At 48.2% G+C, this 17,641-nt stretch overlaps 1 protein-coding gene across 5 annotated transcripts in view; it reads left to right on the forward strand.

Moving 5' to 3' along the window:
• CYRIA (CYFIP related Rac1 interactor A) overlaps positions 1-17,641 on the forward strand; it is a 440,426-nt gene that overhangs the window by 270,017 nt on the left and 152,768 nt on the right. For all 5 annotated transcript variants that reach the window (XM_069605934.1, XM_069605930.1, XM_069605935.1 and 2 more), the window contains 3 exons: positions 5,284-5,400; positions 5,486-5,565; positions 10,652-10,778. In XM_069605934.1, the coding sequence (XP_069462035.1) occupies positions 5,284-5,400; positions 5,486-5,565; positions 10,652-10,778 (324 nt within the window). The remainder of the gene's footprint in view (positions 1-5,283; positions 5,401-5,485; positions 5,566-10,651; positions 10,779-17,641) is intronic.

Genomic DNA, 17,641 nt, shown 5'->3' on the forward strand with positions numbered 1-17,641 from the left:
TTGAGGCATTGGGGGAGAAATTGGCTGCTGATGATGGGTGTTAGCATAAAATATTGTGATCCAAAAGATTGAAGGCAGCAAAGGGGTAAAGGAGAAGCACAGCTAGTTTCCCATTGTCCCTCAGGTTGTCCATTTGCATTTTTCGACCAGTAGTGCTGTTTCCGAGTATTTCTGGATTTGCAGATATGCTATGCGATCAAGAATTTTAACTAGAAAGGGAACCATTGTAATAGGGCAGTAGTTAGTGGGATTGTTAGGGTCCAGGGTAGATTTTTTTTGGGAGGGGTAGTACCCACGCTTTTTTTAAATTTTAAGTCGGATGGGATGCAGTTACCTTTTGAAGGAAGCATTGATCAGATTGGTGATGAAAGGGGCGAGTTGGGAAGCACTTTCTTTGAATGAGGGTGGGCATGGGTCTTCTTGGCATCTGGAAAGTTTTATACTCAGGATGATTTTCAGAACTTCTGGGATGGAGACCTCCGTGAATTCGAATAGGGAAAGCTCCCCGAGGAAAATGGAGGTAGTGGAGGGAGGTGAGGCTTTGTGAAGCTTGTCTAGGGTTTATTTATTTTTTTGCTTCAGGTGTAGCTTGGAGGCGACTAATTTGGTTTTGGATGGCATTTTGAATGTTCTTGCACCAGTTGGCGTCTTTGTTGCAGGGGGAGGGATTGGAATTTCAAGCTCTGAGGATTAGGAATAGTTTCTTGGTGTTGGAGGTGGCTTTGGCGATTGTCATTGTGAGTTTCTCCTTTGGTGAGCAGTACTTTTTGTTTATAATCCCTAGAGGCATGGTCGAAGAGTTTTGTTGTTAGGTTTGGGTGTTTCTTTTCCACAGTGCTTCTGCTTTTCTTTTAGTTAATATTAAAAATCTTTTAATTCAGGGGTGAACCATATATTAAGGTGGGCTGGTTGTTTAGCTTTATGCGTATCGAGCGGAGCTAATTTGTTTGTCAGACAGGATGGCGTCATTGTAGATTCTGGTCATAATGGTGAGGTTAGTGGAGGTTGTAATAATGGGAGCAGGTTATTAGCATTGATCTTTTTATTTCTGGATGGGGCTTCTGGGGCACTGTTGGTTGGTCGGTGTCATGATGCCTACCTCCAAGGAGCCAGGTCCGACCCAGCAACCCCAGAGGCAGGCATCATTTCCCCCAGGGAAGTGCCAGCGGGCCCAAGCTGGGGCCCTTTGGACACAGTGCTGGCGCCTTAGGCGCCAGGCTCATGAAGCTAGACATGTGTACAAGTGTTTTAATGTGCACTTACCTGATGCAGACCATGCTGCTACATCCAGGCCCTCTTGAGGCCTGAATGGAACTACTTTACCTGTGGGACTACTTTCCACCTGGGTGTGGTCGGGGAAGGATACATACCTGATCGGTGGAAGGATACATACCTGGAACTTCTTCCGAAGCTATTTAAACCACGCCCGATCAGCAACTCACGCTTCGCGGCGTTCTGCTCCTCGCAGCTGGACGCTCACCGTGTCCGCTCCTGCATCTGGACTTCAGCCACGCCTGTCAGCATCCTGGGTCGCCTGCAAAGGGAGATGAGAGAGAATTGAAGAGAAAGAAGACCTTACCTGCTAAAGCTGCATCACGGAGACATCACACCGACGATCCTGAAAGGGAAGACATCATTTTAAAAGCATTTCGATTCGATCGCTGCAGCGCTGCATTTCACTCACCTTTCCGGGGCGCCTCCATCTTCAGCAGCGATCATCCGGATCCGCACCCACTTCCCAGAGCCTAGAGAGAAAAACACAAGAAAACAAGGTGAGAGAAGGAAGGGAATAGGAAAGGCTCAGTTTCCTTCTAAGACTTACCTGTTGGGTCATTCCCATTTCGTTTCAGGTCCTGCCGCTTCCTGGAATTCCGGACCCCGGCCCTATGGGGAAAAACAAAGACATTGAATGAGCGAATGCAAAGACATTACCTGAATGCTCATCCAGAACTTACCTGTCATTTACTGGAACTGCACGTTTCACTTCGGGTCGGCGCCATATCTCCGGCATTCTGAACCCCGGCCCCTAAGGGGAAAAAGACATAAGCATTAGCGCTTGCTGCAATAAGACAATGAACATTATTATTAAGCTTGAACTTGCAACAGAACTCTTACAGCGCCTCACCTGAATAGTCAAGCTTATTTTGAACTCCCATCAAACCTCAATCCAGTGAAGTAACTGGGTTTCAACGCGCCCCTGCATCAGAAGCAGGATGGAGAACTCATCCTTTCAGACCCTAAGGTGAGACTTCACGGGAAATTGTGGAAGGGTATCGAGGAGGGTTGGAAGGGCGTGGGAGGCTTGAGCATTATTCCGTCAGTAGGTAATACTCCCTTTTCACGCACAGGGGAATATTCCTGCAAGCCAGAAAAGCCAGAGTAGAGGAGCCCTTCCTGTCCATCTTCAGAGTCCTGCGCTTCACCATTGAAGAAGCATCAGCACTCGAAGCCAGACCTGCGCCTCCGTGGGAATCAGGTGAGCGTGACAGTCGGGTGGTTGTGGCTAGCAGAGTGTTGATGTTGAACGTGATGAGATGGTGGTCTGTCCATGGGCATGGGAGTTAGAGGTGACTGTGGAGTAGCAGTTGATGTCTGCTAACCAGTTGCGCGTGCGACACTTACCATGTGTGGGGTCCTGTATCCTATGGGTAAAACCTGGTGAAGATGGGTATTAGCGAGGGAGAGAGCATTGGTGTTTTGCGGGTCATTAAGACCAAGGTTGAAGTCCCCTAGTGGGACCGTTTGTGATTTGGGAGTAGATTTGTTTGGTACGAGTCACGTGATCTCATTCTCAGTCGTGAGTGGGCCCAGGGGCTCGGTAGATTAGATGGATGTTTAAAGTGGCTGTCACTGAAAGTGATCATTTTACAGAGAGGAGTTCACATGAAGTGTGGGGGGTGGATGGCATTCAGGTAGGGTCTGGCAATGATGGCCACTCGTCATCCTTTAGATTTGGGTCTATCCTTTCTGGAGATGGAATAATTGTCTGGCACAGCAAGGGACAGAGTTGGGCCTGAGACATCATTGAGCCAGGTTTCCGATATGGCTAGGAAGTCTAGATTACGATGTAAGATAGTAGCCGCTATGTCAAGTGCATGGGCAGGAATGGATCTGGCGTTGATGAGGGCTTGTATGAATTTTTGATTGGGTGTGTTGAGGGTGGTGGTGAAGGGTTAAGTAGGTCGTAGGTTGAGGTGCACAGTGCAGTATGAGAGGAATGTATTTCTGAGACGGGAGGAGGGGACATAGGTGCCTGAGTGGTCTCTGGAGAGGTACATTAGGTTTGCAATGTGTAGTGTTCGAAGTGTGTGGGGGATGCTATGTACAGTGGTGAGCCTAGGGGTGTGTGTCTCTCATGGATTTGGACTCTGGTAAGTTGTGGGGCAGCTGTGGTAGTGGTTGGTTAAGGCTAGATGAGCTGGAGATGCCTGTCTGGGGAAGGGGAGCGAGGATATAGAGGTGTGCCTGAAGTAGGAAAGTGTCAGGCAGTGGTAGGCATAGATCAGCAGGTTGATCAGGGCGGCCAAAATGATGGTGGGGGATGCATGGTGGTGTTGGGAGTAAGGACTATCTGATGGCTATAGTAGAATCCCAACTGGGATCGATGCGAGAAACTTTCTGAGGTGTATCGGGCAAATGCGCACAAACGCAATTATATCGCAGAACAGGTAGAGAGCATTTTGGAATATACAAGTTAATTGCAAATTGAGAGCAGGAGCATACATACAGCGCGGCTCAGGCAGAATGCAAATGGGTGTATACAAAATCATTGCACATTGAGAATATGTGTCGGTAGCAACTCCGCTCAGCCAGAGTACATTAGGAGCAGTATGGGAATTTTATAGATTGGCCTTGGTGGATAAGTGTTATTGGCACAGAGAGGTATAAGCGTGGATCAGTATGCAGGCAATGCTGAGTGAGCGGTGCGAACATAGAGAGGGAGTAGATCAAGTTCAGAAGTGATGCACCATATATGGGCCGGTGGAAGTATAGTTAAGTCAAGCAGGGGTAAAGATTTGTGGATCAGAGCAATAGTCGCAAGGGCAGAGTCTCACTTAGTAGGTAGAGTAGCCACTGTATGGCAGTGGGTGCAAAATTCTCAGCGTTCTGTACCGGATAGACATCTGGAGCAGAATGTCGCGGCTTGCTAGGAGTGCATCAATGGCTAGGTATGGCATGCACAATCAGTAGATTCTGCGGGACCATCACGGCGCAGGCAAGGACAAGTGACTTCCGCAAAGGTATGGTGGGTCGGTATGGAAAGGAGAACGGGCGGAGGGTGCAGAAGATAGTTCAGGAGCTCTTACCGCTCTGTCAGGCTCAGTCAGGAGCCTAATTTGCAAGCATTGAATGTGGGCCGGCTTTCGCCTGCTGGTCAGCTCGGAGTAGGCTGGCCAATCTGGTGCAGAAGGCATACTCACAGCCCTGGGGGTGTTATCTGGCGGCGCCCATCTTAGCGCATGCAAACCTTGTGGTTTAATCAAGGAGGCCGGGGTAAAGAATCGTAGAATGCCTTCCCACAAGGTCGTCGACAGGGAGAATTCAAAAATGCTAATATTGTGCAGGGACCAGTATTAGCAGAGGCAAGGTATGTGGATTGTAGCGTCGCTGTAGGTGGATGCAGCAATTGAGCCCTAGGGCTTACCTCGAGGGGCTGAGGTCAGCTGATGTGGGTGTGCTGCTCCTGCAGCACATGAGGGATGAGAAGCTCCAGCTCCTGGGATGCCGCAACAAGAAGTAAGGCAGGCTCAGTCAGGATCCTTATTTGCGAGCCTTGACTATGGGCTGGCTTTCTCCTGCCGGTCATCTTGAATTGGTTATACGGAGTATGCTGGCCAATCGGGTGCAAAAGGCATACTCACAGCCCTGGGGGTGTTGTCTGGCGGCGCCCATCTTAGCTAGTGCAAACCTCACGGTTTGCTCAAGGAGGCCGGGGTAAAGAATCGTAGAATGCCTTCTCACACGGACGTTGAGTGGGAGAAATCAAAAATGCTAATATTAAGCAGGGATAGCTCCTGTGTTGCTTCGGGTGCTCTTTTAAGTTCAAATGTTAATGGGGAATGTGTACCTTACAGCACGCGTGTTTCACGTCGGTTATTTACTGAACCGCTCCGTGTTTAGTCTATGGTTGCTGTGGGAAGATGTTAACTTGAGTTATTGTATGCTTAAACATGTGTTCTTTTTGGTGTTGAACATGTAATCATTAATGCAAACTAATATGAATTATTTTTCTTTTCTTATGTTAAACAAGCTATGTATTCTATTTTGTACTTGTTTAAACAGCTAGACATAGAAAGTGAAGTAAATAATGAAATGGCCAATAGAATGTCCTTGTTCTACGCAGAAGCTACTCCAATGCTGAAGACTCTTTCTAATGCCACAACAAATTTTGTATCAGAAGTAAGTATGAAGCGGCAAAGGGAACAAAGAAAATTATACATGTTTCAGCAAAGTGTTTCGTTAACTTATGTCTTTTTGGTTCTAGAATAAAACTTTACCGATTGAGAATACAACAGACTGTCTCAGTACTATGGCCAGCGTCTGTAAAGTTATGTTGGAAACGCCGTAAGTGAACATACATGCTTAAATAAAGCCTTTGGCTGTCCTTGAATGTTTGACAACTGTCCTTTTTTTTTTATTTCGCCATTTTTGTTTTATACACTGATCCAGAGAAAATCAAATGATCTCCTTATTTATGTGGCACTAAAGATCTTAGTATAGAACTTTTTTTTATTTTTGCAGAATTGTTTATCACTTTCATTCAAAGCCCGTAACAGTAGATTTTTAGTTTGGGCTATTGGGTTTCGCTAGGGACACCTATGAGCCAAAACTTGCATTAGAGGGCAGATGGCGAGGAATGGCATATGAGGGACCCACAGTCTGTAGGTGTTTGGTTTTTTTGCCCACCAATTGAATGCCTATGTTCATACCCACCGAGTTTCCCTCCAAAACATCTCCTCATAGTACCTTTTTCAGCCTGCTTTAATCAAGCCTTGCCATCTAACTTTGCACTCTAAGTGCCCACCAGTGTTCTTTCAAAGCAGTTTTCTGAGAGTTAGACTTGGAGTTGTAAACCTGCTACTGGTGCAATGAAAAGTTCTTAACAGGTCTACCTTCACTCCATTTAAAAGCCATTCTGTGTCCTTCAATGAAGTCCTGTTAAAAACAAGCATTGGCAAAGCCAGCAGTTCTGGCTTGTGTATACGTATTAGGCATTTGCCAGGCACTGATATTAGATGCCCAGGTACTGGCACCAATTTGCACCTGCTACCATCAGTGGCCAGTTAATAACACTAAGGCTGTGCTTGGCAAGTGCCTTTCACAAAAGCCCAAACTTGGAGGCACACCAGAACTGGAGATAGCAGATTAGCAGTCAGTTATGGTAGAGGAGGAAGAAGGAGGAGAATCTGAGCAAAGATTGAAGATTTGGGTGTCCTCTTGCATTACACTGGAAGTGAGGAGAGAAAGTGGAGATCAGGTGATCTAACGTGCAAGATAGACGTTATAAGAGCCAGGGTGAGAGGTTAGAGCCCTGGGGAATGCCCCAGGTGGACGTAAGAGAGAAGGCGCCCAGGACCTGGGAGGGTCAGTCGATGAGGAAGGAGGTCTGCCAAGCCGGTGCCTGCTCTGAGATACCAAGGATGTCATGGAGCTTTTAAGAGGATGGAGTGGTTGAATGCAGAGGAAAGATCAAGCAGAATGAGGACGTGGGAGGGTTAGTGTCAAGAGATGTGAGCAGTTCTACACAGGTGTTCAGAAGAGCAGTTTCCGTGCCTCTGGATGCTCAGAATCCAGTTTGATGGTTGTGTAGGCAACCAACGGGCTCACTGTGCTGGGCCAGTTGGAGGTAGACCAGCTTTTCAAGGACACAAGGGGTCAGCAGTGTTTTTTTTATTTTAAATTTTTATTTATTTATTTTTTAGGTGGGGTGCTCAAGAATGCTTGAGGGAAGAGGAGAAAGATCAAGTGGCAATCGTGATTGCAGAAGTTGGCAAGTGAGCCAATGTCCTTAATAGTTCTGGAAGAACTGGGGGAGACCTGTTTGGAGGAGACCTTCATAGAGCGGACAACCCTAGTGACCTTGTCTGTGATAGGAGAGAAGGAGGAGAGAGAGAGGCTGAGGGAGGTTGGGGTGGGATGGGTGGCAGGAAGAAGTGGGTGCAAGAAGGGGAGGAATGTCCTGAGTTTTTGCAGTGAAGTGGGTGGCCAGTGTAGTACAAAGGGCCTGAGAGGGAAGAGGTGAGGTGGAGACTGCAGAAGGATTGGCTAATTCTTTGCGGAGTTTCAAGAGTCCAGCTGTGTTGTTGGGTGCTCTACAGACACTCGTCTTCTTAGAGTGAATGGTGCAACAGTATTGCCTTTGGAGATGGCGACCAGCCAGTTTGTTAGAGGTTGAGCCAGTGGTCAGCCACTTCCGTTCTGCATCTCTGCATTTGCGCTTCAGGTCTGATAGATCACTCATACACTCATGGATCCCCATTACTGGGGCAAGAGTCTGCAGTGGGGGGAAGAGTGTGGGATGAAGGTGGATGCAAAGGCAACAACTGACACTCGTTTCATCGGGCAGATGTCCTTGAATGAGGTTGGCGGGGCTGGGAGAGGTGCCGTGAGATGGTTGAGGGGGCCCAGGACTGAGGAGAGGAGGGTGTAGTCTGACCAGGAGAGTGGATTGGTGAGTGGGGCAGAGAAGGCAAGTCTGTGTGGATAAAAGCATCCAGAGTGTCCAGCCGAGTAGGTAGGACCAGACGGAGAAGGCAGAGGGAGAGAGTGGCCGCTGTGCGTAAGAAGTCAAGATGGATGTTGAAGTCACCCAGTAGAAGGAGTTGTGCGGAAGATGACAGCAGAGGGGAAGAGCAGTCAGCCCCTTTAGAGAGGAACAGGGTGACGGAACCACCTGGCCTATAGATGGTGGCAATGGTCAGGGAGGAGGCAAGAGATGACCAGCTTGTCGAGGGAGGAGTATGGCTGGGTGGATAAGGGGGAAGAAGGGACCCACCACGGAACGGTTAGAGCGAGGCTTAAAGATGATCTTGTAGCCATCATGGAGACGGGAGTCAAAAGCAGTGACTGAGCTGGCATTAAACCACTTCTCGTTAAGAGCAAGGATCTCAAGGTCTTTAAGGAGGAGGCACAGGGAGTGGAGGAAGGAGTAGCAGGCGCAGGAAGGAAGTTGATCGAGGACGGCAGGCGCCAGTCAGAGTAGGTTGGGTTGAGGACCCTGAGCCATGATGTGGCCATTGAGATGGACATTGATAAACCTGGATAATGAGAAGCCCGCCAAGAGTACTTCCAATCTAGTGCACCATTAATTGGTGAGGATAGGACAGCAGAGTTGATGAGGGGTCCAAAGATCTGGAGAGGGGACAGAAAAGAGGATATCCGTGTCAATCTGTCTGGAAGTTGCAGTGACGTAGGTGTTTGCAATTTGTAGACCAGAGTTGGTGATCAGGAACTTTCTTTCCAGACTTCTGAGAGGAGGAGAATAGGTGATAGTAAAGCAGTTACAGCAGATAGGCGAGATAGTGAGTGCCATAGGGGCGGCAGAGAGGTAAGCATGGAGGCTTGAAGGAGACTGCGCGGCACAAGCTTAGTAGGCGGCTAAATGGCCGTACAGGATGAGAGTAAACGGATGCAGTAGAAACACTTCGTTACAAAATTGGGGGTGTGCAGTTGATAAACACCTAGATTCCAAAATGGCCAAAACTGCACAAAGTAGTAGTAAAAGCAGGTATAGATGTGCAACATCAGAAAAATGGCTTTAACACAACTCTATTCAACATTCCTGATTTAGTGAATGGACATCGGTAGTCAGGGCAAAACTCACAGGTGCTCTGCAGTGGGAGGACAAGGCTCCAGGAGAGTCACAAGTTCGTGGAGTAGCCAGCTGTATACTGGGACTGACCGTGATGTGTGAGGTGCAGCGGGGGAGCATAAGGGGGCCCTCCAAGGCCCAGACGTGGACCTTAGAGATGGCCTTGTTGCTGGCACTTGCCTGCTGGCTCAGGAGATTAGCCAACCCGGAGCGTGCTATGCAGGAGGCATGGCAATGCTCCAACAAAGAGGGCTGCCATCTTTGAGTGGGGGTCCACGTTGCAGCAAGTAGAAAGAATGCCCTTCATGAGTTGAAAAAAGAAAAAATGTGGGCAAAAGTCGGGTGAATCCCAGCGGACTCCTGCCAGTCGATATAGTGGGCAGCAGGACACACTTAGCCCCTCAATGCCATTCAAGGGGCTTACCTGCACTGCATGTGATCAGCAGCAACACACATGGTAATCCAGCGCAATGAAATCTGAGGACGGGGGAGTGAGGGCAGGACAAACACCATCATCCACAGAGGAGTTGGTGGGGTGGGGGGTCGAGGATAAAGGACATAGGGGTATTGTGAGAGGCCAGCAGATATTATTTGGCATCCTTTAGGAAAAGAGATAGGAGTGGTTAAGGCGGCTCATTAGGGAGGTAGAGAGGGTGCAAGGACTCCATGCCTCACGTCTGTCAATGTTGTTTGTACTGCCTTTATTTTCCCTTTGCATTGCTGGTCCAAAGAGACCACTCCGAGTTAGAAAGGACTGATGTGAGGCCACCGGAAAAGGTGGCGGATTACCAGAGAGCTCCAAATGACATAAGCAGCTCAAGCTTCCCTTTCGCTGTGGATCACTGTGAACCCCTTGGCGGGATAAACAAGCTTTTTTGATAGCTGACCTCACACTGTTATACATTACTCGCTCCATGTTGGTACTTGTTTAATTGACTTTGGTATGATAAAAGACTGAGGTGGTCATGTCGAGATTCATACCACAAATGCAGATCTCAATAATTAAGCACATAAACACTGAGCTGTGTTAACAACATTCAATGCCCACATTCATACACCCTTGAGTCCCAACTTGTGTCATTAGTCTAATGGGAAAGGGCAAGAACAAGGATTGGAAACTTGGTCTACTGGATATCAAAATGTAAAAATGTTGTTAAGTGTTTGCAAACATTGTAAAATGCATTCTAACATGACACATCTTGGTGCGCTAGAAAAGAGAAGTGTATTTTGTACCCTTATGATATATTAATGCATATAGACACAGGTACCAGTGTTAAGGTGGGCAATGCATCCATGGGCATGCCGTGAGATGCTAGTGTTACTGACATTTGCTGTGCTTGTATTCTTGAGAATCCTTCTTACTTTCTCCATGAACAATTTGCTTTTACCATTGGAGGTTAGAAGGCCTCCGATATTTTCTACGTGCTTTACAACTATTTGTAGGTGTATCTACAGAGGTAATTTTAAGTCGTTAGCTGAAAGAATTACTTTCTACAATGAGCTGACCAAATAGCCCATTGCAATAGGACATTGAGACACCCACCTGTGTCGGCATCCTCGAGAATGCAGAGACGGTCCATCACACTCGCACACACTTAAGATTTCTCACTTGCATTCTTCACCTCCCATAAATGCCAGTGTTCGCCACCTTTTCCTATGAGGCATATAGAAGCTGGTGTCAGATGATTCTTTACATTCTCGACCCCTTAACCCACTGAAAAAGGAAAAGAAAATTTTGGAAATAACTCGGTTGAAGTCTTAAGTCCAATATTGATGCATGCAACAGTTTTCTTTAAAGTAATTTGTTGGCAAATCAAAGCTTTTTTTCTTTTCTTATAGGGAATATAGGAGTAGATTTACCAGTGAAGAGACCCTTATGTTCTGTATGAGGGTTATGGTTGGAGTCATTATTCTCTATGACCACGTGCATCCTGTGGGGGCCTTCTGTAAGACTTCCAAGATGGATGTAAGATACAATTTTTATGTTTGTGCTTTCTTTTTTATAGTTGTTTAATTTGAAGGTTAAAATGACACGATTTTGCTTAATGCAAAGGTTTCATTGATTGTTCGCTGTCCAACTTCTTTTAAAATGTTTTCTCTTCAGCCGGGTGCCACAGTTGGGGAGTCAAAAACAATTTTGAAAAGTGTGCATGGTTTTATTGTGCGGATACCTGGAAAAACTCCATTTCTTTTCCTAGCGGCAAACCTATGAACATTATGTAGAAGGATACTATGCTATAGCCTAGGTTGGAATGGGCCATGGAGCCCCTATATTTAGATTGTTGTGACTAAATGCATGAAGATATGAAAATTAACATAAACTCAGCCAGTCATTAAGTGAAGTGTGCATGGTCACCCGATATCGGAGCAAATTATCGCTCTGGGATCACACTTTGAAACCTATTAAATTTCAGTTCTTATCTTGCCCATTAGTATACAATTGCCAGCTTTACAAAATTGACTTTACCTAGCAAAGACTAATCACATCGTGTATAACAGTATAGCAACACAGAATAGCATACCATAGCATTACAACACAAGAGTATTTTTATTTAGCCCAACAGAACAGAACCTAGAAATCCTAGCATTATTGCTTTTACTACAATGGCATAACTAAGCTTAATCACATAGCAAACACGTAACACTCCTTTTAATAGTGAGGAAATATACATGAGATTGGTGTGTGTAGGTGTGTGTGTGTGTGTGTGTGTGTGTGTGTGTGTGTGTGTGTGTGTGTGTGTATATATATATTTCTGAGGCTTGTGGAATCTGCTTAGATCACATGCTGTGCATAGGCCGACATCTAGTGGAAGCTGCGGAGTATTACAGTTTGTTTTTCGAAAGTCGAAAATGGGCGTCGACACAGGCGTGCCAGTAATACTATCCCTAGTGTGACGTCCACTGTACCCAAGATCCCTCACGCGTGTAGGATCCTCAGATTGTTTTTTTCCGCCATACTGGTCGGAAGCATCTTGCGGAGTTCCCTGGCCTTAGCCATACTTTGCTGTTATTATAATTATAATTCTTATTCATTCCCTTCCCCACCCCAACGTCGACCCTCAACCTCGACGACGGCTGGAGAAGTCATCGACCGTCGACTGCTGCACGACGGATCTGGGCCTCGGAAGGCCGCTGGCCTCGGCCCGGGCCTAGTAGGCCGCTGGCCTCGGCCCTTACAAGTAGGGAGAGTGGGGGGTGGTACATACTCTTCACTCTTCACTTTATATATTCCTACACTTAGCAGCCCGCTGCCTTAAGGTGCGTATGGAGGGTACCCCTTTTCAATTCTGCCCCAAGTGCAATCGCAAATACCCTTGGGTCGACAGGCACGCCACGTGCAATCTCTGCTTGCCGAGGGATCACCCCGAAGCGAACTGCAGAGCGTGTAGTAGGTTTAAACCTAAGACACTTAAGGACCGTTCGACAAAGCGTTGGGCCCACCACGCCAGGCAGGAGGCCATGGCAGCGGAGGGCGCCTTCAGCGATGGCAGCGACGCCGTACTTTCGGACGGCGAGGGCATTATGGCGTCGAAAGACAGCGGCGAGCGCAGGTCCCCGACCTCGGAAGGTCGTCCGGCAGGGCGGCTATGGGGAAGACCCCCGGCGACGCAAGCGCTACACACCTAACACACACTAAACACACTAAGACCAACCGGACCTCGACGACGTCGACTTCCCGGAAAGAGGCACAAAAAGAACGGTCCGACTCGGTGTCCTCTGGGCGCTCTCGATCGAGATCACCTCACGACGCAAGGCAATCATCCACTCTTGCCAAGAGTGCCTCGCTACACACATTAACGGAAGTTCGATCGTCGGGAGACGAAGACGACTTCCACCCCCAGGCCGCGCTCCAAGATACCGAGACCGCGGTTAACACCAGTGAGGCCCCACGCCCGAAGCACACAGATACCTCTCCAGACCCTCGGCGCCAGGCGTCGAAAAATCTCTGGGGCCTCCAAGGGACAGGGAAAACATTTTTCCACGCACGGGGAGGGGGGGAAACAGCGGAAAGCACAGCCTTCCACCCCTGTAAAGCCATCCTCTCACCCTAGGCAGACAAGTAAACACAAGTCTACCCTTGGAAAGTCCCATAAATCATCTCCTGCTAAAGTAATACCCTGTTCCAGGGAATGGTCCAGTGAAGACATAGACAGGGTTATGTCTAGGATGTCTTCCTTGGCTGATTTTTATGATAAGAACCCAGAACACTTTCTTTCATATAACCCTCAAGGGGCCACACCCTCAGGCTCCTCCGATCCTATCCCGCTAACTAAAAAGCCCCGGGTCGAAAGACCTGAACCCTTCGAGGTTCAGCCTTACTCCACTCCATATTCTACTCCACTCCCCAGTTACCAGGGACAAGTTTTCCCTGAAGAGGACCAGGAGTTTGAAATTATGGAAGAACAAACCGGGACAGATTACTATGCAGAGGATGAGGACCTGGAGGAGGGAGAAGATGAGCAGGAAATTTACAGAGTAGATTCCCCAGTACAAAGCGAAGCCCCAGTTACTGACTCTCCAGTTGATAACCAGCCCCTCCTCAACGAGGTTCTCGCTCGAGCAGCGGAACACTTCCACATCGACACCCACGGTGTACAGGAGGAAAGGGACTTCGCGGAGGAGTTTGTAGGAGAGAGAAGACCGGTCGCTCAGACCATCCCTATCCTCAAATCCATCCAACGAAGAATAGATCCTTCCCTGGTGAATCCTAACCTCACCAGAGCTGTCAACCCCAGAATTGAAAAGATTTTCCGGGCAGCCCAGTCTGACCCTCTGTATATAAGGGGACATCTTAAACCAGATTCCCTAGTGGTGACCAACACTAGAAAAAGGGCTGGCACGCCCTTATCTTCATCAGAAGCTCCTCCCGATAAGGAGAGCAAAAAACTTTACGGGTTTGGCAGAAAGGTAGCCTCAACGTCCGCCTACCAAGCAAGGATTGCGAATTCCACCACCCTTTTGGCTAGTTACAATTGCCATCAATGGGAAGAAGTCGCGGCGCTCATTGCCTCTGCTCCAGAACCGTTAAAGGGCCAGCTGGCTCGGATCTCAGCAGAGGGGAGAGCCGTGTCTGGTTGCATTTTAAAAGCAACTTTCGACGCCGCTGACAACGCAGGGAGATTGATAGCAGAAGGTACTGTTATCAAGAGACATGCGTGGTTACGGCAGTCGGGATTCAAGACAGAAACCCAGGCTTCTTTAATAGACAAGCCAGTGGAACCCGACCTATTGTTTGGGAAAGCGGTCGAAGACGCACTTAAAAATGCCAAAGATGAATATGAGACTCTCAAATCCCTTGGCCAGTTTACCAACAAACCCCCTAACCAGAGGGGGAACAATAATTTTCGTCGCCCACGCGGCCAAAATTCACAAAGAGGCAACTATGCCCAGGGACAAGGTACACAATGGAATAACAACCAGCAGTCTACCCAGAGTTACGGCAGGGGTAACAAGAGAGGTCGCGGAAGAGGCAGAGGCAGCCCCAACAAGGGAGGTGGCACGCCTCCACCAAAACAGTGACGCTCAGTTCAGGGTCCCTTGCCACGCAACCCCAGTAGGGGGACGCATTTCCACCTTCACCCAGGCTTGGGAAGGGATCACCTCAGACAGATGGGTGCTGTCAACAGTATCCGCAGGATATTGTATAGAACTACTGCAGCGTCCCCGGAATCATCCTCCACGACAAAAAGTGCACTCCCTAGAGCATCAAAAGATCCTTCTCGAGGAGATCGCCATTCTGCTAGAAAAGGACGCGATAGAACTCGTCCCAGGACACCAGGTAAACAAGGGTATCTATTCAACTTACTTCCTTGTGCCAAAGAAAGATTTGACAATGCGCCCAGTATTGGATTTACGGCCTGCCAACAAGTATGTCAAGCCCCAAAAATTCCGTATGACCACGCTACAAGAGGTAATCCCCCTCCTAAAAAAGGGGGATTACATGGCAACCTTGGATATGAAAGATGCTTATTTTCATATTTCCATGCTCCCAGCGCACAGAAAGTACTTGCGCTTCAAGGTGGACAGTCGCCACTACCAATTCAAGGTACTGCCCTTCGGGATAGCTTCAGCACCAAGGGTATTCACCAAGGTACTGGCGGTGGCGGCTGCACACCTACGCAGGGAAGCAATCCCGGTGTACCCTTATCTGGACGACTGGCTCATAACGGGGGAAACCCCAGGAATTTGCAGGTCAAACATTCAAAGGACTATCGACCTCCTCCACGAATTAGGCTTCTCCATCAACGAGAAAAAGTCAAGTCTGGTGCCAAGCACCTCAAAACAGTTTCTAGGAGCTATCCTAGATACTCAGAAAGGATTGACCTTCCCTTCGGAAGAGAGAATTCGGAATATACTTCTGCAAATTCCGCATTATCAGTCAGGTCAACAGATAACAGTACGCAAAGCTATGCGGTTACTGGGCATGATGGCGTCATGCATTTACCTGGTCCCCCACGCGCGGCTGCGCATGCGTCCCATGCAGGAATGGTTGGCGAAACAGTGGTCTCAGGCAAGTGGTCATTGGGACGATCTAGTGGTCGTTTCGCCAACACTCGTACAGAGCCTACACTGGTGGACAAGAGAGAATCTCGCAAGGGGGAAACCCTTTTACGATCCCGAAGTACAAGCCGTGGTGACTACAGATGCATGCCTGACTGGGTGGGGAGCTCACCTTCTCCACCACACAGCTCAGGGTCTCTGGTCTCACTCAGTAGCCAAGAACCACATCAATATGCTAGAGCTTCTGGCAGTATTACGAGCGCTAAGGGCGTTCGAGCCCCATCTACTGAACTTGTCGGTGCAGATCAGGACGGACAGCACGACAGCCATGTTCTATCTAAACAAGCAAGGGGGGACTCGTTCGCCAAATCTGTCCAAGCTTGCCCAGAAAATATGGATATGGGCACTCAGACGGAACATCTTCCTGTCATCGCAACATGTTCCAGGGGAGCTCAATTCCCTAGCGGATGCTCTAAGCAGAGACTCCCTCCCAGAAGAACACGAATGGGTCCTTCACAGAGACGTAGTAGAAGATCTCTTCTCTCAGTGGGGTTTCCCCACTATAGACCTATTCGCCACAAGCGAAAACAAACAATGCCCAGGATTTGCATCCAGGTTCCCCCAGCCGGACTCCCAAGGGAATGCCCTGTGGATGAACTGGTCAGGGATGTTTGCGTACGCTTTTCCACCAACTCCTCTCATCAGGAAGGTGGTGTACAAGATGAACAAGGAATCGATGACGCTCATCCTAGTTGCTCCCATGTGGACGAGACAACCATGGTTTCCACACCTACGCAGGATGGCGGTGTGCGAACCCATCAGACTCCCAGCCTGGTACAACCTACTGTCCCAGCAACAGGGTCAAACAGTGCATCAGGAACCCAACTCTATGAACCTAGCAGCATGGCTCCTGAAGTCATAGAGTTTGGACATCTCAAATTACCACAGAGGTGTATGGACATTCTAAAGGAGTCCAGGAAACCAAATACAAGGCACTGTTACTTTGATAAGTGGAAAAGATTCGTTATCTGGTGCCAGAATAAACAAATCAACCCGGTTGATTGCACTCCTTCCAACGTTGTGACATACATGCTCCACCTGCTGGATGCAGGGTTGGTTTTTAACTCGCTGAAAGTACACCTGGCAGCCCTCTCGGCTTACACCACATCCCATAACAAGGTCTCGTGGTGGAAAGTACCAGTGGTTAAAGCCTTCATGGAAGGAGTAAAGAGACTTCACCCTCCTATTTCGAACCCACCGCCAGGATGGGACCTCAACGTGGTGCTAGCTAAGCTCATGGGATCCCCATTCGAACCCATGCATAAAAGTAGTCTCAAACACCTGACTTATAAAACGGCCTTCTTAGTAGCCATTACCTCCATAAGAAGGGTCAGTGAAATTCAGGCTCTGTCAGTGCAGGATCCTTTCTTTACTATCCACAAGGACAAACTGGTTTTACGCACACACCCTAGGTTCTCACCTAAATTCATATCCAAGTTCCATGTAAACCAGTCCATCGAGCTTCCGACTTTCTTCCAGAACCCGCAAAGCTCGGCTGAGGTGAAACTACACACCCTAGATGTGCGTAGGGCGGTCCTATACTATGTAAATAAAACCAGACCGCTAAGGAAAACAGATCAACTGTTTGTCTCCGTAGCTACAGGCAGAGAGGGGGATCGCGTCTCTAAGGGCGCTATCTCGAAGTGGATTATCAACTGTATACAGCTGTGTTACTCTCGTTCTGAAAAGACTCTGCCTTTTACGCCAAGGGCCCACTCTACTAGAGGCATTGGTGCCACTCTGGCTTTCATTGCAAATGTTCCCCTCGACACCATTTGCAAAGCGGCTACTTGGAGCTCTATTCACACTTTTACTCAGCATTACTGCATTGACACTCATTCCAAGACAGATACACAAGTGGGACAAGCGGTTCTAAGACACCTGTTTGCTCATGACCCTTCTCACATCCCACCTCCTTCTTCTGGTACTGCTCGCTAATCTATGCACAGCATGTGATCTAAGCAGATTCCACAAGCCTCAGAAGGGATACATTACTCACCGTAATCATATTTCTGATGCTTGTATCTGCTTAGATTCACATGCGACCCACCCTTCCTCCCCTCCAAGAGAAGGCGCATGATTGCTTGTAGTCTTACCTTTCTGTCTATCTGCTTGGATTATCTGTACTCACGCTACTCCTCATGCTTCCTCATGTCAGAAAAAAATACAATCTGAGGATCCTACACGCGTGAGGGATCTTGGGTACAGTGGACGTCACACTAGGGATAGTATTACTGGCACGCCTGTGTCGACGCCCATTTTCGACTT

Source organism: Ambystoma mexicanum, chromosome 4p (assembly GCF_040938575.1).
Source record: "Ambystoma mexicanum isolate Mex_15411 chromosome 4p, UKY_AmexF1_1, whole genome shotgun sequence".
Classification (NCBI taxonomy): Eukaryota; Metazoa; Chordata; class Amphibia; order Caudata; family Ambystomatidae; genus Ambystoma; species Ambystoma mexicanum.